We start from the raw sequence: 22,327 nt of genomic DNA, 5'->3' as shown, positions 1-22,327 counted from the left end.
GATCTATTTGAAATGCTATATAGCTATAACCTTAGGTTTTGTGGATTATAACTGGCAATAAATAAAATTCAATCCATATAACATAAAAGGGAAGGATTATGTTAGAACATTGTGGCAAACCCTGTGCTGTATAGATCTCTTCAGACTACTAAAATCATAAAACTCTCCTTGCTTTTCAGCCACTGTTCTTACTCTGCTAGACATTTGTTCACATTTACATTAATTAAAATATTCCTTAGAATTTTATACCTAATATTTTCTGCCTTCAGTATAAATTCTCTTTCCTGGGGTAACAGCTCCAGGGAGTTATTTTAATCATGGTAATATGAATGGATTGATTAAATAATTAGATATAAAATAACATACTAAATTCATATTCCAAAAATGTACATTTTTTCACATTTTAGCCTGTCTTCAGTTGGAATATATCTTACAATATTGATGTGGCAGTGATTTTTTTCTCTTTATTAGAAATATATAAAATAATTCATCTTGAAATGGGTGATGTCTTAGATCTGAAGATATATGATAACTTACCTGCTCTGCCATCATTATAGTCATCTAGTCACTGGAGAACCCTTCTTTTTGTCATTCAACGTGAAACCTCAAGGGTTGTACCTTACAATAAATTTCCTTAGCTTCATCAGTGGGAGTGAAGTGAGTTTAGCGCAGAGCGATATAAATGATAGTACTTCTTACATCAAAATCCTTATACTTTGAACAGACACTTTATCAAGTGGCTGAGCAAACACAGCGGTTTTTGAAGTATTTGAAGAGCCATTGAATTTAAGAGTCTTCATGCCTTCACTGTTCTTTAATCTTATTAGTGCAGGCCTCCTTCAGAACATTGGCTCTTCCTTGGTTCAAATTTAAGGATGTAGATTATAAAATAATGCTGAAAACTTCTTATCTACTTAAACTTGTTGATAGATATATCAAATACTTAGGAAGCTCTTCAATTTAAAATAAGAAGTCATAATATTTTAAAATGCTCTCCAAATTGGTAGGGACCTATTTGATCTCTCTTAAAAAACTATAAAAAAATTGTCATTCTCTCCCTACTATTTTTTTCCAATTGAACAAGGTAAATTTTATGTTCTAATATTTTGTATTTGCTAACAAAAAGATCAGATGGATCAAATGAATAAGAAATGGACCAGAACAAGTATAGCAAATCTCATATATTTAAACATCAACATGACTGTTAAGAATGGCAAACTCATAAATCTAATTGTGTCAGTAATTTAGATGGATATCATTTTATCTGATTTTCCTATTTTCATTATTCTATTGTCATATTCATTCTGGCCTCTTGATTCTTGGAATATTTTTGGATGTTTTGGATATTTGTCCCCTCGAGATCTCATGTTGAAGTGTGATTCCAGTGTTGAAGGTGGGTCCCGGTGGAGGTGTTTGGGACATAAAAGAAGATTCTTCATGAATGACTGGTGCCTTCCCCATGGTAACAAGTGAGTTCTCACTCACATGAGAGCCGGTTGTTTAAAGGAGCTTCATACCTCCTCCTTGCTCTCTCTTGCTCCCTTTCTTTCAATATTACATTCCTGGACCTCTTCTCCTTCTGCCATGATTGTAAGCTTCTTAGGGCTCTCACCAAAAGCAGATCCCAGCATCATGCTTCCTGTATGTATGGCTTACAGAACCATGAGCCAAAATAAACCTCTTTCTTTTGTGAACTACAAAGTCTCAAACATAACAATATAAAGAATTTCAACCTGAGAAATAAACAAGAAACTGTATAACACTGCCTTATTCTTGGCATAAAATTGGTGTTACCTGTAGAGAATCGGGTCATTAGATCTACATTTGATTTGTGTGTACCTCCCAGCTCTGCCACTTAATCTTGGGCACAACTGTTCTCCCTTCCACTTCTGTTTCCCTAACTTTGCCTCAGTTTCCTTACTTTAGAGTACTGTCACTTATACTTCTAAATCTCAGTCTATTTATCTTCTTTCCCACTGTCAGCAATTAGCCATAGTTAATTATCCCTGGACTGTTTTTAGAATCCTGACTGGTTTTCCTTACTTGGTCTTTCCACTGTCTGTTTTATACTCCCTGCAACCTCTGGGTTAATTATCTCGATTGCCATACCCAATCTCAAGAATTTTAAACACTATCACACTTAAGTAACAAAGTAAGTTTTAAGACCCAGCCCAGCCTTCAAAAGTCTTTATATATGGCTTGTCAATTATGTTTTTCCTCCTTGACTGTCCCTCTCATTGCATATTGCTTTTTAGTCTACTTATGCGTGTTCATATGCATGCCTAATCTCCCTTTACAGGCTGTAAGTCACATGTAAAAGAAGACCATATCTTAGTTATTTTTGTTTCTTGCACAATATCTTGTACATTATATGTACATAATAAATGAATGGGGGAGTAAAGATAATTTATTATACTTATGTCAATTATTTAAAAAAATTTAATTTGGCTTTTCTTGGTCAGCGTTGTCATCCTGAATATCAGTTTCAAAGTTTTATTGGGAACCAATTATGAGAAGGTCTTCTGTTAGGTGTAGGGAGGTAGCTACAGATAACAGATTAACTTTTAAGGTGTCCTGCTAAATTTAGTCTATGTGCTATGTATTGGAAAACATATAACAAAGGTAGTTTAAAACAAGTATAAAGTGGCTTTGAGTCATACTTTCAGAGATAATTTTTCATAGAAAAAGGATGATATAGGAATTGTGGTGCTGTGTAGGTCCCATATCATGTATGTATGTATTGTATATCTCTGTGTATGTGCATGCACGTGAGAGAGAGTGAGGCAGTACTCGAGTGAGAGAACATGCAAAACAAATCAGTTGCTCAAACAACCTCTTTACAAAGGTTTGTTCTAATCGTAAGCAGTATTCATAAAACATGGAGTTTTCTGATACTTGAGTGATATATGGTAGCAAATCACAATTGTAAAGCTTTTTCATACTCATTACCTTTTACCTAGTGTTTACATTTCTTGAAATTTCTGGATTTTAGAAGCCACATTTTCTAAAGGAAGCTATTGTTTTCCCTAAGTGATATAGACACAGAACTGGGTGATTGCACAATTGGATATAGAAAAATTTTTTCATTAAATTATAGGTCAGAGAAGCATGTATAACCAATGTTTGGCAACTTTCTCTATGGCTTTTATAAGCTTTTCCTTTATGTCTACCAACTATATAAAGTAAGTAGATTCTAACATTTTCAATATGATGATCTCTTTCAGTGTCAAAGAGAAATGAATCCTTAAATAATAATGTTTCTTCTACTTTCCTTTGAAAAAGTATAGGCCAAAACTTTTGTGACTTTAAAATTGCATTTTTTGGTGTGTGAAGCTCAGTCTGTACTTTATTACAGGAAAAGCATGTAAAATGATGGATACATAATTTTTATTTTACTGTAACATTGAAAATAATGGTTAAATATTATTTCATTCTGTATCAGAAAAACAGTTTTGTTGTGAACATTTTCCTTTATTAAGAAAAAATTTTAAAAAGCATGCCAGGCACGGTAGCTCATGTCTATAATCCCAGCAGCTTAAGAGGCCAAAGTGGGCAGATCGCTTTGGCTCACAAGTTCGATTGAGACCAGCCTGGGCAACATGGTAAAACCCATCTCTTCAAAAAAATACAAAAACCAGTGTGGTGGCACGTGCCTGTGGCCTCAACTACTTGGGAGGCTGAGGTGGGATGAATTGCTTGAGCCTTGGCTCACTGGCAGAGGTTTCAGCAAGCCAAGATCGTGCCTCTACACTGCAGCCGGGATGACAGCCAGCCCCTGCCTCAAAAAGGAAAAAAAAAAATGCGCAAAGTAGATGAGTAAATTCTTATTTTTAGTTTTGGAACCTTAAATAATTTTCCTGTAACATTTTAAAAAATTATAGTTCAGGTGACTAAAATGAAAGTGTTCATAGGAGGAAGTAGTCATCTCTAGTATTATTGAAAAGTTGAATTTGGTTAGGATGGGGTTCAGAACATGCTACCCCAAAATATGCCACTTTGGCTTGTTGATTATTTTGAGTTGAAGCTGTTTGAGAAACAACAGATGCTCTTTGATCTCCTACTTTCCACCTAAAAGCAAATCATAAAATTGCCCATGAGAAAAGTGGCTTTCCTGTGCCAGTAATAGGAGACATTCTTATCACTAGAGATTGGGAAGCCACACTGAAATAGACCTGTACAAACAAACCTACTAAAACAACCCCTGTCTTCCATCACTCTCCTCCATATATTTCCTAATTGTTTTCCCACAATTCACTGTCCCCAGCACAAGCTCTTATGTCTTACCACATTCCCATAACTGATCATTATTGTGTAAAAGGTATATAAAGTGTTTAGGCCTAATGGTTTCTTTTCTTCTTTTAACTTTTAGGTTCGGGGGTACATGTGCAGGCTTGTTACTGAGTAAATTAGCTGTTTTGGGGGTTTGGTGCACAGATTATTTTGTCACCCAGGTAATAAGCATAGTACCTGATGGGTAATTTTTCCATCCGCACCCTCTTCCCAACTTCTGCCCTCAAGTAGGCCCTGATGTCTGTTAAATCAACCCAGGAATAGAAAATGTAATGCCTCATGTTCTCAATTATAAGTGTGCACTAAACATTGCATACACATGGACACAAAGAAGGGAACAATATAATCTTCATTTTAATAATAAAAAACATGTATATTCTTTGAAATATAGTGTCAAATGTGCATAATAACATAATTTAGTCTTTAGACAATGCCTAATGCATATATAGATTCCCAGCCCCTTATAATATACTCACTCAGTGAGAACTTAAAATATAATATAGCTACCAGTCAGTGATTCTTAATGCCTAGGCTGGGGACCATTGCTTTTGATGATATGCTTATCTTATTTAGCCACTGCTATCAAAAGCCTATGTTGTTAACCAATAATTCATTAATTGATATTTTAATTCAGTTGTTTTTTAAAGCACTCTAGAACATTATTTTCTAAACTCTACTGTTTTCGTTTTTGGAAGATTTTTTCCAAGTATTTAGTGAACTGGAATGAAGAACAAAATCTAAACTTCTATTTCAATAGTTTTTATATTCCACAATGTTTCATTATTTGCCATGTCTTTGATTATTTATTTTCATTATCCATATTTCAGCACTAAATATTTTGGTAGGCTTAAGTCATTTTCTGCTATGCTGAGTGACTTTAAATGTCCCTCTGCCTAGTATTCATCATTTGAATCTCAGTCTTTCTCTCTTTCTCAGCACAGTAATATTCTGATTATCAGTTTCAATTTGAATTAGAAAAGCCTGACCTGGATTGACTAAAATGGAGGCAACCCTGATAGCAAAATTTCCTGTAGCATGTCCATCTTCATCTCTGACTTAGACAAAAATTTTCAAGGGTTGAAAATGCTGGCTCATTGTTCATTGCTCACAGGTTCTATTAATATCATAATTTTTGCAGTAATGAAAATATACTAACATTTATGAGATTAATGATTTATTTACCAGAAAATCAAAACAAAAAACACTTAAACTATCTGTGTTTCTACTTAGGCTGGAAGAAACTTGAGATTTCTCAGATACCAATGCATATTTAATTGTGGATTTTTGTATCAAGTACCATTTCTAGACATTTTGAGCCTAATAAGTTTGAACATAATGATAGCTTTTATTAATGTTGCTGTAAATATGGTAATATTATTTAACAACTTGTGGAAAATCAGATGTTCAGTTCAGATGCAATGATCCATTTTCTTTTTTGAATTTTTTTTTTATCTGAAGTTGGTTGAACTCACGATGCAAAATCCACAGATATGGAAGGCTGACTGTATGTATTTAGTAATATATGTAGCAGACACACGGAGACAGTATAACTATTAGTAAATATTTAAAAGTTGACTACATTTTGAACGTGACTTGTCTAGGTAGAAATAATATAATCCCAAGGAGCAAAATTTCTATTCAGTATGGGGAAGAATTTATAACAAGTGGAATAGGTTGCTTGAAGAGAAAGGTAGATTAGGTATGTTTCGTCCCAGGCTGGTGATCGCTTGATGAGTCGTGAAGGAAGTATAACAGGAATCTCATGGGTGTGTGCAGTAGGTAGCCTATGAAACCCCTTTCAAACATGAGAATTTCTGAACAAAGAATTTCTGAAAGAAGAATTGAGTTCTCAGCAGAAATTACGATTTAATACTGCTCAAATACTCACTTTTAAATTTCTCTCTCAGCAAATATTTTACAATGTCTCATTCAACTCCTCGACTGTTGTTAACTCCTTAAGAGCTATACATTCAAAATTGTGCTAGATTCAGATGCCGCAGAGTATGGAGGGCATCAGAGACTGGACCACAGCACTGACTTTTTTTCTGAGGCTTTTGAACATAATGGGCGTCCCTGTTCTCTTTTGGTAAGTAAGTTTCTTAACATATTTCCTGCCATTTTAATTTAACCTTTTATTCTTTTAGTAGTGTTCTTGTTCAAATAAACAACTCTTCAAATAAGCAACATGGAATAAAAGCATGAAGGAAAGGAGTTAGGGAGAGGGGACTATACTTGGCCAGATGTAATATGTGGTACTGGACTAAATTGGGTTTTGGAAAATCCAACAGTAAAGGATATTTAGGGGACAATTGGCAAAAATTAAATATTAATAGGATTCAAAACTATTTCTCAAGAAATGAGCAGAAGGCAGTTTTTTTATTTTTCTTTCAATTATGAATATTTCTATTCTTTATGCAAGAATTTTCACTTTCCTTCTGTTCTTGTTTTCTCCCTAACATTTTATATTAAGCATATTTCTACATTATTGACTAGCAAATGAAGTTTAATTTAAAACACCTTAAAGGAGTCAAGGAAAAATGTATCTTTCTTTCATGTAGTAAATTGAAGACTGAATTCATTCTAGTTATAAAATTCTCTGGATTTCTTATATTACTGAAGGAAGCATTATATGATATAACTAATTTTTACATTGTGATGTTGACACAAATAGAATGATAGAATGTTACTTTAAACTACTAGATTAAAATTATTTTAAATATGTAGAATTTAGTAAGTCTCTAGATTCAGGGAAATTGTTTATTTAATTTATGGCCATATAGTAGGCTCAAAACCACATCTACCATTCCTAATTCCAGGAGGTATCTAACAAATATATAACTTTACCATAGCTGTTAAAGCTCTTATTTCATTAAATTCTCTCACTTTTCAAAAGTTTAGGTATAAAGTCAGGCATGAGAATGGCACCCCTAGGTCTTCCATTTTTCTGTTGTTTTCTCACCCCTTAGAGTGATGCCAGCAATGAGCTTAGTAAGCAGCCATATTATACATAAAGGTGGTAGGCCAAAGGTCACAGCATAAAATAACTGAAAAGAGCAGGGATTACAAAGATTGAGTTGTTGGATTATGGGCTGTGAGGAAAGTGCAGTGAAAAGACCTATGAGAATTAGGTGTTGCCCTAAATGTATGTGTGTGCATATGGGTGTGTGTTGATGATGACATTGATACAGCTTTAGATATATTTGGAGAATGATATATGTTTTTAAGAGAGAAGGCTCAAGGGTAGTATCACATTCTTCAAGGAATTATTACTGTAGTCAGTGAGAACATTCAATTTTGACTTGTAAAATAAGATTGATAAAAATAGTTTTGAAAGTGAGTAAGAAAATTACCATAAAGTCCTGAAATAATCAAAAGAGTTAGAGGCCCTTAGGGGTTAGGAAAGATGATGGAGCTCACAAAGGGGAGTCGTGGGGAAGGAGCAACTGACTGCAGTAAAACTGAACTTTCACCAATTTAACTAGACTGGAAAGAGTTGGAAAAACTCTTACCCAGTCAGCTTTTCTAAATGTCCACATATCCCAACAGGCTCCTGCTAAGGAGAGCCTGATGGTATTGTGAAAAGATCACAAAACAGCATGGCAGAGTGGCATCCTGCCCCTCGTCTGCCATTTACTCACTGAGAAATTGAGTAATTTAACTTTTTTGCACTGCACTTTCCCCACCTGTAAAATGAGGATTATTCCTATTATCTTACCTACGGCAAGAGATTCTTAGGACGCATAAACTCATAAACATGGCCAAGCTTTATAGAAACTGTAAAATGCTATTTCACTTGTGTTTTAAAGTTGTTATTGTCATGGCTAGGCAATTATTGTTTAGTAGTTTCAACATGTCAAAATACTAAGTGTTTTAAGGACAAACAATTAAGAATACCTTCTCCCAACTTTGGGGAAATTATAATCTTAGGCGACAACTCAGACTCTTTGGAGGTGGGCAAAAAATACCTTGGCATCCTTTCAATTTTGTGAAAGTAAAGATATGCTGGCATTATTAAAACAAGCCAACTTACCAGTTTCGGCAACATCAGGAGATTACTTTTCAAGCACTAATTGCATTGATCTCACCAATGTGAAAAATGCATTTTTAAATTATCAGGTAGAATAAAGAATATCTCGTAAGCGTCGATAATAAATACGTAGAGGAGGACAGCACTGCAAGGACATGAGAAATAGAAAAGAGCTTAACACTGCTGTAGGAGAATTCTAATCCAACGCAGTCCATGAGATAAGGGCTAGCCCTCTCTTCCCAGCAGCCACATCCTGTTTCTGATGACTACGGGTGCTTCAGGAATTACTCATTTAAATACACCTTTAGGCTCCAGATGATATGATCACTGGTTTTAATGTCAGATTAAGGGATCCCACCCAGATCAGTAAAATACAGAAAATCTAGGAAAACAGGTTTCCTTCTTACCCAAGTTATTCAGCAAAGGGCCAGAGGGGGGCAAAAAAACCACTTTAACAAATGTACCTATTCTAACAATGCTTCATTATAAGAAAACTCCTCATTAAACTGACTCATATGTGCTGGGATCTGGTGGAGTTCCTTAAACATGACCGTAAATCCTGTAGGTCTTTTTGTTTTGTTTTGTTTTGTTTATTTTGTTTTGAGACAGAGCCTTGCTCTGTCGCCCAGGCTGGAGTGCAGTGGTGCAATCTTGGCTCACTGGAACCTCCACCTCCCAGGTTCAAGCAATTCTTTGCCTCAGCCTTCCATATGAATCAAAACTACTTGCCATATAAATCAAAACTATTTTCTGAATAGCCTCCCAAGTAGCTGGGATTACAGGCACCAGCCAGCACGCCCAGCAAATTTTTGTATTTTTATTAGAGACAGGGTGTCACCATATTGATCAGGCTGGTCTCAAATTTCTGGCCTCAGGTGATCCGCCTGCCTCAGCCTCCCAAAGTGTTGGGATTATAGGCATAAGCCACCATGCCCAGCCTAGTCCTGTAGGTCTTATACCACTTCTAGTGAGATCACTCACGCTTCCCATGCTCACAGACTAAAAGGAAGAAGGAAGAACAAGATATAACTTTTCCTTCTTCCTTAATATTTTTTCCTATCATAACTAGTACACAGCATTTGCTAAAGCTTAATTTGCAAATTTAATAATCCAAAGGATCTGCTGAATAAGTGTCAAATCTGTTTTCAAAGATAGCAACAAACAGCTCGAAGGAATCTTAAAATAGCCATACATGCTGCAGCATCAGCAGGTACTGCTCTAGCTCCCTCGGTTGTCTCTGCGTGCTCCCTCCATTGAAACTGTGAAGCCAGGGGATAACTGCATGTATGCCACCTATTGAAACCTATTTGCTAAGGTCAGAGTATGTCACAGATGTCGAAAAGCAATAGGGCAGAGCTCCACCAGTCTGCTTTACTGGCAGTTATTGGAAACTCCATTTTAGCATAATCATTTCTCTATATTTTGATTCCTGATACAGGAACTTAGCATGTTAACCTGTATGTTAATCAGTGTGCTGGAAGCAAGGGACTTCCTTTCTCTTTTCTGATTCATAAAATAAAATTCCATGACACAAATGGGAGAAAAGAGATTATTGAGTCTTAAATGAATTAGATTTCTTTATAGTAACTGAATGATGATGATGAAAATGAGAATAAAGCAACAGGTTTAGCACTAATTATTTTGGCAATTAGGCTTCTTATCAATAAGAAGTAATCTGTTTACTCTCATTCTAAATTTGGAGGTTCAAAAGTAGATTGATTTAAATGTAGGATTTGGTATAGATGTATCATTTTATTGCCCCTCAGTTGTAAGTTGTAATACAGCTTAACAGTTGGAAAATCTCTTTTGCTCTATTCAAAATTATGAAAATACTGTTTTTCGGAAAAAAGAAAATCTGAATTTTTAGTTCACTTTTTTAATGTTTATAAATTAGATGAGCTGATATGCATTTCTATACAGGAATACTAGCATCAATTTTCTCCTAACCCCAGTGCAAAATAATGAGAATTAGAATAAAAGAATACAATGCATTTTTTCTTAGAAAATTATTTTATGAACTAAAGCATACATGTGAAAACTAAAATTATTTTATATCACCTTTATTTTTCAAAAAACTGTAATTTTATTATGAAAAAAATGTGTGTATGTAAACTATGAAAGAATCTGAAGACTTTTTCATTGAATGATGCTTTGTTTGTTTTTTGTGAGACAGAGCCCAGGCTGGAGTGCAGTGGCGAAATCTTCCCAAGCAATTCTCCTGCCTCAGCCTCCTGAATAGCTGGGATTACAGCCACATACCACCACGCCCAGCTAATTTTTGTATTTTTAGTAGAGACAACGTTTCATCACGTTGGCCAGGCTGGTCTGGAACTTGTGACCTCAGGTGATCTACCTGCCTCGGCCTCCTAAAGTGCTGGGATTACAGGCATGAAGCACCATGCCCAGCCCACTGCATGTTTTCATTGTACCAGAATTATATGTGTATGTGCTATTTCTAAACTTAACAACTTCTAAGATAATTTTTTAAATACCCTTTAAAGAATTAAATATTTTTTTAATTTTAAAATGTTCTTTTTTTAAAATGTTTGACACCCTGTTTTCAAAAATGTGTAATTAAATTTTGCAACTCAGTTATTAGCCCTAGAGGAAAATAACATTTTGCCTGAATGACATAAAATAGACCATTATGTGAACAGTTATTTTTTTAGCCACACTCATGGTTAGTGTAATAATTAACTCATTAAAGTCATCAAAATAACTGAGTAGATTAGCATGCATTTGACTCTCTTAATAAATGAATTGGATTGTACTGTGCTATTTTGATTCTTTGTGAAGAGCTGACTATTCATATAGCTAGAAAAAAATGAAACTCATGGCTGTATACTACATTGTTTCATGTTCTTTTTCTTTTTCTTTTTTTTCTTTTGAGACAGAGTCTCACTCAGTCGCCCAGACGGGAGTGCAGTGATGCAATCTCAGCTCACTGCAACCTCCGCCTCCCAGGCCCAAGCCATTCTCCTGCTTCAACCTCCCAAATAGCTGGAATTACAGGTTCCTGCCATCATGCCTGGCTAATTTTTGTATTTTTAGTAGAGACAAAGTTTCACCATGTTGGCCAGACTGGTCTTGAACTCCTGACCTCAGGTGATCTGTCCTCCTGGGCTTCCCTAAGTGCTGGGATTAGAGGCTCAGTGTCACGTGTTCTTAATGTGATTCTAGGTATAAAATGTTTAGGGCTTAGAGGCTAATAAATGGGTATAGAGATATGTTTATCAGCATGCATATTATCTGTAACATGCATAATAAGTGGCTTCTATATATAGTTACATCAGTATGCTTTTTATATTTAAATATACTAAAATAATTGTGTTTAAATCTACTTAAATATGTTCATGTTTCTTTTCTCTTGCCATATGAATCAAAACTATTTTCTGAATTAAAATGATAAAATGAGAATTACAGAGCCAACACTTAGACTAAATTTTAGGAACCCCAAATTGTTCATGTCTGTAATTGTCTCATCATAAGGGTTAGCTCTGATTATCTTAAGTTCTTTTGTATAATTAGTAGTAATTTCCTAACCACTAAGAAAATTGATTTGCATACTCAGAAGAAAACTCAAAATTCCGTAAGTAGCCATAGTTAAGAAAAATCACTTGCTCAGGGAAATTCTTCCATGTTGCCTGTACCACAAGAGCTCTGGAGCAAAATAAAACACATTCTGGTTATTAACACTGCAGTGAAATATATGTATATAATTATAAAATATTCCTATTAATGATATTATACAATGTGAACCACAGGTTTTATTTTTTTTGTTGTTTTGTTTTTTAGCATATTGCATTAAGAGGTCTCTAAGTAAATGACCAAAGTGTCATTATAAATCTCCTTACATAAAAGGACCAGCATCAGTTAGTGAGTATTCTTGAAGTATTTTTAACCATTAAATACCAAAATGGAAATATATTGCACTGCATATATTACAAACCTGGAACTTTGTTTATCGTGTTAAAAAAAATCCTTAAATTTAGAGAAGCTCAAATGCCAAAACATCAAAGAGTAAGATTCTTTCTAAATTATCATTATGTAATTATTATATTTCTTTAACAAAATAATGAGGTTATGAATGAAAGCATAGGATCCAAATCTGAGCTATATCACTATAACACACACTTACAGGGACCTATCATTATTTATCCCAGGCCTGACTAATGTGTTTCACTGCAACTTTCTCAGGAGGCTTGGACTTTAAATTAGAGTATTTTTACTTGCATTGTAGGAGAGTACTCTATCAAAGAAATGTTTTCAATGTAGAGGGAACCGAAATTCTTTTGTCCAGTTTCTGGTTCTACTGAAATATTTAGATGGTTTTCAGTTTTAGATTACTCATGGCAGAACAATTCAGAACCACTCAAATTGTAACCTTCTGTCCCACTGATTAGTTAAATTCAGTTACTGTGATCTCCAAAATGAAATGTGTAGACCAGACCCCCGTACATGGGAAACTCCTTTAGAAGGGTAGGTCACTGTCTCAATTTGTACCTGTTTTGATGGGATGGATTGAGTCAGACTGTTGGTTTATTTCTCTTTCTTTGCTTTGGTTTGTGTTCATTTTGTCTGTAGTTTGATTATGGAAATGTGCCCTCCTTTGGACTGGATCAGTCTGGATCTTTGGTAATAGTCCTGCTTTATTTGTGGATAACTCCAGCTTCCTTTTATTGAATCAGTCTCATAACATCTTATGTATCTCAAAAAGAAAACATTGCATAGAAAGGATTGTATTAGCAGTGAAATTCTGATGTGGCGTGATAGTTATAAGATATAAATACAATGTGTAAACTATAGGGAAATAGTTTGTAGCACTGAAATACGTGGTTTTCTCACACTTAGTGACTACACGGATGTAATATTTATCTTTTTGGAAATATTGGGCTGCAAAACAGACCATGAAACATTGAGCTACACAGTGACTGTTGGCATTTGTTAATCTTTTTCAGATGATATTCATTCCCTAAATCACTATTACTTTTAATTGAGGATTAGAGAAACTGTTCTCTAGCCATTAAATCCAGAATATAAATTCCTTTAAATGCCACCATTTTAAAACTGCTTTAACTTTTTTGATGTTCAAAACCAACCAACTGTATTGATATGTCTGATTTTTTTTTAAGAGTAATATCAGTTCTTTATTGTGAAACCTTAAGAGAAAACATTGTGTTCCTTTGCAGAGTTGAGATCCATTGGACATACAAGCCTCATTCTGTGAAAATCGACCATTTTATCTTTTATTTTAACTTTTTTCCTAAAGTCATGTTTGCTTTGCACCTTCACTGTGGTTCTAACCTCTGCAAGCCTTTTTTTTTTTTTTTTCCCCATCAGGCAAGCTTTCATTTAGAGATAAAGTAACTGAAAATAGTAAAATGTCAGCAAAGTCAGAAATGAAGAGAGATTGTCACAATGACAACCACCAATAATATTATTTTTACTGTTTGCTTTGTTAATATTGTTTGAACTAGCATATAAGTAAGCTTGAAGCAGTTCAAATCACTTTTCAATTTTATAAAAAATTTTTCAGGTATATTAGAGAATACTTTGTTAAATATGCACCCGTTGATCCACTATTATTTCTTTGTTCATTGTTGATTTTTAAAATTCAGTCATCATGAACATCTACCTTGTCCAATAGCACCAATTGAGAGTTAGAAATAAAATGTATAACTTCTGCTTTTGTAAAGCTCATAGTCTAATGAGGGAAGTAGATGGTAAACTTGAAAAATCATTCACCAATTGTGTTAAGTGTTCAGAAGAGCTGCCATAGTTGGAAATGGAGAACCTACCGTATCTAGTGTTGTCAAGGAAAGCCTCTCCATATAACTGGGATTTCTCCAAGGCATAAGGAACCAGAAAGGCAAAGAGTGTTTACAGCAGAAGTCACATCATAGGCAAAGATCCAACAAAAGGGGAGTGTTTGATGTGTCCAGGAAACTGAAAGCCTCCTGAGGCTGGAGTATAGTGTGTGAAGATGCAAGCAAGGAACTGAGCCGGGATACCAGATGTAGGCAGGGAGGAGCAGGTCAGGCCTGCTGTGCAGGCCGTGGAGAGAATCTGAATCCTAGTTTGAGTGCAATGGCAAGCTTACTCATTGGTTTAAATTGGAAAGCGGCCTAAAATAGAGTTAGGATTCCTTATATTTCAGTTTTTCTTCTTGAAAGGAAAAAAAAGACAAGATTTCAAATAAAAGCGTCTTGATGCAAAACCAGTGGTTTGTGTATTGCTTGTCTTCATCTAAGTGAAGTAGTAACATTGTAAACCGTAGGGCAGCCTTCCTTCACCACCTGATAGAGCCTCAACATGGCAAAACAGGGCCATTTATATCCTTCTTATGTGAGGAGCACTGGTTTTCATTACGTCGTATGGAGCCCTCTAGTGGTGGTTGCTTTATGGTAGTCATGTTGCTGCCAGAACTGTTGGAACTGGGAAATTGAGCCTTCTAAGAGCTGGGAAAATTGTAAAGATAATTGTAACTTTAGACAAATGTGAGACTACGTCATGCCTATGTTTCTTTGACATAATGACAGCCTGTTTGGTACTTTCTTCAGCTGCACTGACATAACTGTTTTGACGTAGGTGTACATTCCAAGCAGAGTGGCCCTCATCCTTCAGAATGTGGATCCGCCGAATTGAAGAGGCCTGATTTCAGCTCCACCAGATGCAGATTTGTGTTTTGTTTTCTTGTTATCACTGTCACACAGCTTATAACATGTATACTTTTCAGAATACAGTTGTCTAGCCAAACCGTCAGGTGTCTAAAATTCAATATTGGTATATGCAAATACAGCAAACTTTTAAGAAGTAGATAGCAGAATATGTTGAAAATATTAGGAATCCTAGACCATATTTTCAAGCCATCATAGAAGCTAGGATTAACAAATGGAAGAGTTATATATAATATGTTAAAATTTTGCTTTCCTGGCTAATTATTTGATTCTTTTAAATTCAAATTTGAATCATTTGTCATGTATGATTATTTCTGTTAAATGTATACAGTATTTAAGATGGATATTTGGTGGCTGTATTTGTTCTGATATCTTTTGGTCTAAATTATGAGGTCCCAAGATTGTTGCTTTTTTTTTTCAAATTGTATCTAGAAATACTATAATTAATATACAGTAGAGATATGAAATAAAGAATTATATCAAAGATAATTTAAAGCCATTACCTACTAACTCATCCTTGTCTCATTTTCTATAAGTTTTATTTTGTGATCTCTTGTCCACTTAGTATCTAGTTAAATCCCAATACCTCAATCTTTCTGAAACCCCCAAATGGTAATTGTAGCATTTCAGAAAATGTCTTTCATTTCAGTCAATAAAAAGCTTTTGTAAAATTGCCTTTGCTAATATTTATTTTGCTATATTATCATAGGGCTTGATTTTAAATGAATATTACTATGACTTACCTCATTTCTAATACCTTTACCATATACATTCTTCTTCATGCTTCCTACATGATGGACTGGGAAGCATGGAGATTTTTTTTTTCTTTAGGTACAATTTTATAGCTTGAAATTATACTAACCAATTTTGATATCTAGGCTACTCCTTAGCTGTAAACCTAAACATTTTTAGAAGCTAAATTAAGTATCTCACTCAGTAGAATACTTCTTCATGAATTTGTCCCTTGGTCAATTAAATATCAGGACACAGGTCCAAGATCATTGATTCATAACTGAGAGATTATAATTCACTTATGGGACATAAAGTATCCGTTACTTTTTTTTAAAGATCTAATTTTCCCTAATATTAATACTGATTGCTTGGGGGTTTTTTTTGTTTGTTTTTAGCCTGGTTATTTGTGATTAATTAGAAATGCTTTTAAGTTATTTCATTAAAAACTCAGTAGGAGACATAAGCAACAGAAACATTTTTATAGCCAAACCTATACTGTATATTAACCATCATCTTTAAACTGTTTTTAAATAAAGCCTTGAGCATCTAAGTGTGAAAGCTGTTACTTTAACTTTTAAACAGAATAGTATTTTGATTTCTTGGCAGGATCAGCAGTGCCAATTGATAATGATACATGCTGGGGAAAATTGAAAGTCATCTGTAATGGTTTTCCCGTAGCATGGACATTATTAAAATCTTTGCACTGCCATGTTCTGTGTACTGTGACTGTTATTGATAAAAACACAACATAAAGCCATGAAGCATGATATGTCATGTTCTAGTTTATAGTTCCTTATTTTTGCATTTGTTATGTATGAAGAGATATACTGTTTTTCTATTAGGAATAGTTTTGAAATTACAATAAATTATTTAACACCTGGAACCCATTTACTTTTCATTTTGACCCCTGTGGCAAAGTGAGGAAGACCAGACTGATTATATGCCATATTTTTATTATATTGATTGATTTTGCTAATAGGTTCTTTAGATTTCACAGTCTAAAGTTAGAATTTAACAATGTAATGTAAGTTAATTGCTCCTCTCGAGTGCCCTTCTCCCGCACACAGAAAAGCAATAAGTGCATGTTGCCACATAGGATTAACAAAAACCCGTACAAATAAATAAAATATTAAGAGTGCAAAATGGAAAGCAGTTGGGTTCTATCACAGCATAGATGACCCTTATAAAACATTCTAATAGTCTGGTATTTTTTACTGTAGGACTTTTCATTTATGTATCAGTAACATTCTCATTGTTATATCATCTTGGAGGAAGTTTTTTATTGGTTAAATGTTTTCAATAATCAAAACAGAGTTGCAAAATTTTACTCTTGTACCTTACAGTGTTTTTTCTCTGACATGTTTATTACCAACATCAGAAATGATAGTGACCTGTCTTTGTTGACTTTTTAAAAATATTTTTGCTGTTTTTTTTATGTTCTAGAAAACATGAGTACAGATTTCTTGCTATCATTTTCTAATATTAGCAAAGCAGTTCTAGTAGTTGCTCTATTATTCATAATAGGATTTACACCTAATGCTAGTGATGCATACAGTAATAGTTTAATAAATAGCCTACTCAGAAAATACCATAGCTCATAATGGCCAAAAATTGAATTGTAAACATTTCTTTTAGAATGTTTCTCACTTTATAACACTTGAACTCTGAGAGTCAATTTTTCTCATATTCTCTTTTCTATAAATTTAATGTTTCTCACTTTGCCCTGTTCTTAGCCGACGTGTTCATCTCTAACCTAAAATGAGGGAGTTAGCCACCGTATTCCTCAAGATCAAAAAGTAACCAGTGACAATAAATTGACTTATCTTGTAACAACTATAAAAGAATGCAAGTATTGTTTTCTCTGACTGAAGCACTCCCCTTAGCAATATCAATTCCACATTTGTCACTCGTCAGGGTTGTAGCCATTGCTATGGGAATCATACAGAAAGTTGTCTGAATAAGAAACTTTTTCTTCAAATAATACAGAAGAGAGTTCAGACAGATCTGGGTCGGGGAGCAATAAAGGGTAATGTGTTTTCCTCTTGCACTCACTTTCGGCTTCAGGAAAAATACCTTTTTACTTCCTCTGGTCCTGAAGCTATTGAATCTGATGATGAAGCCAATTTAAAATAGCTTCCCTATTGCTCTTCCTGTTTAGAATGAGCTGGAGCAGACAGACCTGGTAGAGACCAAACAGTGAATCAGCTTGCTGACTGCCCTTGTGCCTCTCTGACTATTTCATTTTGCTATTTTGAGACATGCCCTAAACTTGAGGTCTTCAGAGTAGTGAGTTTCATTCTCTCTCTATTCCTTATAAGGGGACAAGCACTGAGCTATGAACTTTGCGAGGTAGAATATTCTGATGAAAGAAAATAGCATAGCAATGTCATGTCCTTTATGCAGTAGAGTTCATTTATCATTCACAATGTGTTAGAATAGAAATGTAGATAAATTTTCTAACTAAAGCCAGCCTCTAGTGGGGGGAAATCAGATCAACTCCCTGCTAATTTCTCTGCTATGTTATCTTATTAATGGTGATTTGTAGAGAATTTCAGAGAAACATTCATGCTTTAGGGCAGAATTTCTTAATTGGTAGTGTGAGGAATTATAATACAGTAGCTATAAGTGTTTTTGTCTCCATAAAGTGTTACATCTGGATTTTAACCCTTGGCAAAAACCGTGCAGAGGAAGCAATGTTTATGTACATGAAAAAAAAAATGTATTTTATGCTAGATATGCTTATGTTAATGACATGTCTTTCAGAAGTTAACTTATGACTTACAGTTTTTCTTGTCATTTCTGCTGGACCAGAGAGAGGTGTTTAGCCTCTTATATGCTGTGTAGACTGTTTTACCTGGAAGCCTGAGCTGTATTTTAAAAGAATAGTGTGGCATAGTGGTTAGGAGAGGTGGGCTGAAGTTCCAGCTCTTCACTCTCAGTGCCTCATTGCTTATGTTTCCTTTTGGGACGTGTGGATGTCCCAGTGAATTCCTTTTCCCTGCAGTTAGTTTAATGCCCTCTTAGTGTTCCAGCTACTCTCAGGCTTTCCACTAATATAACCCAGCCTTGGGAATGACATTTAACAATTGCTTTATGGTGACCACTAGGGCAATATAAACTGTATGCAAAATAAAAAATCTCAGATCCCAGCATAGCAACCAGGTGTCGAGTTTCTGGATTTCTTTCCCTCTTCCCCTCCCACTCACAACCTAGGTAGACTACAGGCAGAAGGAATAAGTGACAGAAGCAGCAAGAATTGCAAAAGAAAGCTCATGGGGAGAAACAGTTTGGTTCATCATTTTTTGGAATGAAAGTCTGTACTCTTAAGAACACACATTGTTATTAAATACATTTCTTGAAGATGGGGGAGAGATATCAACCATTGACCTGAAATTTCAACATCTGTCTGGTAGTAACGCTAAGGCAATAAAAAGCAGAAAACAAAAAAGCTATCTTGCCAAATTACTTTGCCACGCAAGAATATGAATTAAATGAAGTAAATGTTCAAATTGTTTATGCATACTTGTCTAAGGTAATACAGGAAATAGCCGTAAATGTGTGAATCAACTCCTCCAACATATACATATAACATGAATGTGTGAATAAACACAGACATATATAATTTGTAAGTCAACTGAAAACACAAAAAGTTCACTAATTCTAATATTTGACTTGAGCCAGTGAATCACTTGATCTCTGTGTGTGATAGTTGTACTCAATTTTAGGTATTTTTCTGGTTACATACAAGCATTAAACCCAAACAAATGATTTTATTTGGATTTAAAGAAGGTTCTAGACCTTTGCAAAGAAATGTAATAGATATGTTTCAAATCTTTAGAAATTTTTCACCTCACACTATTTATGAGTCTTTTATATTTCCTTTAGAAAGGAAAAGGAGGAGATGAAACAACTTTATTACTTCTTTATTTATGTCCAATAAGGATTCTTTTTTAATTGTTTGTAGTGTCACTTTCCATTGACTCCAGTAATATAAATGAAAAATATGGTGTGTAATTTACACACATACCCCAAGCCATGCTGTCAGTTATTGATGAAAACTGATCATATGATGTAACATGCATACATACACACAGTCAATCTCTATTCCTTCTATTGTTCTTTCTTATGGTAAGTGGGCATCACTCAGTGGGACTTTTCTATGTAGAGAAAGCAGTAGAATACCTACTTCTTTACTGAAACATCTGTTTTTTAGAAGACATACTGTTTTGGCTACAATATATTGAGTCCTCTCTTTTTACTGTGTTCCTGTACTGGACACATTTTTGTTCTTAAACTGCAAAATTATTATGATTGTACCACCTTTGTCTAGGCTGTGCTGATCTCACTGTTCTCAGCTGTCTTTTGTGCTGTTTACACAAAGGATCACCGGAAATCTCTAAATCAGGGATCAAAAGCCAGCTCTGTCTTTTGTATTAGTTTGCTTGCTTTCCTTTAATTGAATCTGCATGCCTTTGTTGGAGGAGAGGGTGTCACTTAAAGCCACGTGGGAGGGTGGGATGCCCCACTTTGCTGTGAGATTGTGAAGCATGAGTTTGGAGGACTGCCCCAAAGACTGAGAGCTTGTCCCCGGGTCATCCTCTATCTGCATTTGTTCACCATTTTTGTCTCCTGCTGTCACACTCTCCTTTATTTCGTTGTTGGGCATTTTGCCTTACGATGACTGTTGTATGACTCCTTAGCAAGTCATTATTTTCTTTGTCTCTGCCATAAGGAGACATAGGAATTATTATTTGTATTTCTCCTTTATCCTCATCATTTCTAAAAAAATTTGAGCACGATGCTTCTATCTTGTCTTTGTTTCTTAAATCCCCCATTCCACTCATTTATAAAGAAAAAAATTATAAGTCAGACATCAAAAGACAAATAGTACTGCATGTTCTCACTTATATGTGGGACCTAAAAAGGTTGAAATCCTAGAAGCAGAATAAAATGGTAGTTTCTGGGGACTGAGGCAATGGTTGCGGGATGGGGAGAAGCTGGTCAAAGGCTACAAAGTTTCAGTTAGAAGGAATAAGTTTTGGAGATCTATTGTACAGCATAATAACTACAGTTAATAGCAAGTTATCATATATGTGAAATTGCTAAGAGAGTAGATCTGAAATATCCTCACCACAATAAAATGGTAAGTTTGTGACATGAGGGATATGTCAATTTGCTTGATTTAATCATTTCACAATTTATACATATATCAAAACATCACATGGCACATCATAATTATATATAAAATTTTCATTTATCAATTGCAGCTTAGTAAAGCTTTTGAGTTGATTGGATAAGGCCCCAACCACACTATTGAGGGTGATATCTTTTACTTAATGACAATTCATCCTTGATGTTAGGCTTCACAACAACACCTAACCACAACACCTGGGTTGTGGTTAAACAACGGCATGATAGCCTACCTTTACCCAAGTTGACACACGAGAGTAACTATCACAGGAATATTCTGCAGAATACCTTACCAGGCAAGGAAATGCCAGACAAGGAAGTCTGAGAGACTGTCTTAGACAGTCCAGAGGGGGCTAAGGAGGCATGATAACAAAATGTAATGTGGTATCCTAGATGTGATTCTGGAACAAAAAAGGAACATTACGGAAAAACTAGTGAAATCCAAACGAGATGTAGAGTTTAATAGTGTGTGTATTTGCGTGTGTGTTTGTGTTTGTGTGTGTGTGTAAGAAAAACAGATACCTGATACCTGAATAGACAGTTCTCCTTTACTGGAGAAACATAGTGTTACAACAAATTACATCCAATGTCCCAGGGAGACAAAGCAGGGCTGAAAATACTGGGCTCAGGAGCCGGAAAGCAGTATTCTGAAGTGTCTGGAAAAATGACAGCAAGTTGTTTTTTCAGTCTTCTTCCCTGACCAACAGATAAAGCAAAGATCTAAAACCATGATTGCATGAAAGCAAAAGTCTAAAATGTAGATCTCTTGTTGATCCGTGTTGGATTACATCCTTTAAGATGTTGTGCTTATTATTTGGGCATCGGTGTACAGGTGAATAAATAAAAACGTTCTGAAACAAAACTCAGGATATCCGGTAAAATTTATTTCTCATTTAAGTTACTCTTAATGCTATAGGTAAAATAATTCATTTAGCTTCAAGGGAGCATACTTTTCAGCCATGTATCTTGGAGCAACATTTCGTGTTAAGAAACAAGATGTTTGTAGATGTTCAGAAATTAGGAGCCGTGACTGCAAGTCTCAGCTAGGAGAAACTAGGACAAAATTACAAGTAAACCCCAAAATCTTAATGACCAGACAAAACAAAAGTTTATTTTTTATTTATATCACATCTCATTACAGAATAGGAAGGGACTGTCATTCATCCTGTAGATATGCTGTCTGGAATCTGTGACCTCCAAAGCCATAATGAAAAAAGAAAACTGAAGAACTTCAAGGAAATGCCCACACATGGAAGTGGTTGATCCTCTTCCCACTGTCCCTTCTGTCCAATCCTGTTAGTCAAAACTCATTCATAGTGCCCTCACCTAACTGCAGAGTGGGCTGGGTCTTCCTGTTTCCAGGAAGGGAAGCAGTGCAGGGAAAACCTCATGCCATCTCCTGTCATTGCCA

The 22,327-nt window shown here is 35.0% G+C and overlaps 1 protein-coding gene across 1 annotated transcript in view; it reads left to right on the top strand.

The window, feature by feature from the left end:
- GBE1 (1,4-alpha-glucan branching enzyme 1) overlaps positions 1 to 15,660 on the top strand; it is a 265,023-nt gene extending 249,363 nt beyond the window's left edge. The window contains exons 15-16 of the mRNA XM_017540010.2: positions 6,259 to 6,376; positions 14,906 to 15,660. Coding sequence (XP_017395499.1) covers positions 6,259 to 6,376; positions 14,906 to 14,962 — 175 coding nt within the window. The 3' untranslated portion in view covers positions 14,963 to 15,660. The remainder of the gene's footprint in view (positions 1 to 6,258; positions 6,377 to 14,905) is intronic.
- The last annotated feature ends 6,667 nt before the right edge of the window (positions 15,661 to 22,327 follow it).

This window comes from Cebus imitator, unplaced genomic scaffold (genome assembly GCF_001604975.1).
Source record: "Cebus imitator isolate Cc_AM_T3 unplaced genomic scaffold, Cebus_imitator-1.0 Scaffold7, whole genome shotgun sequence".
In the NCBI taxonomy this organism is placed as follows: Eukaryota; Metazoa; Chordata; class Mammalia; order Primates; family Cebidae; genus Cebus; species Cebus imitator.
The sequence above is the reverse complement of the archived record's forward strand: the minus strand, read 5'-3'. Positions and strand labels throughout refer to the sequence as shown.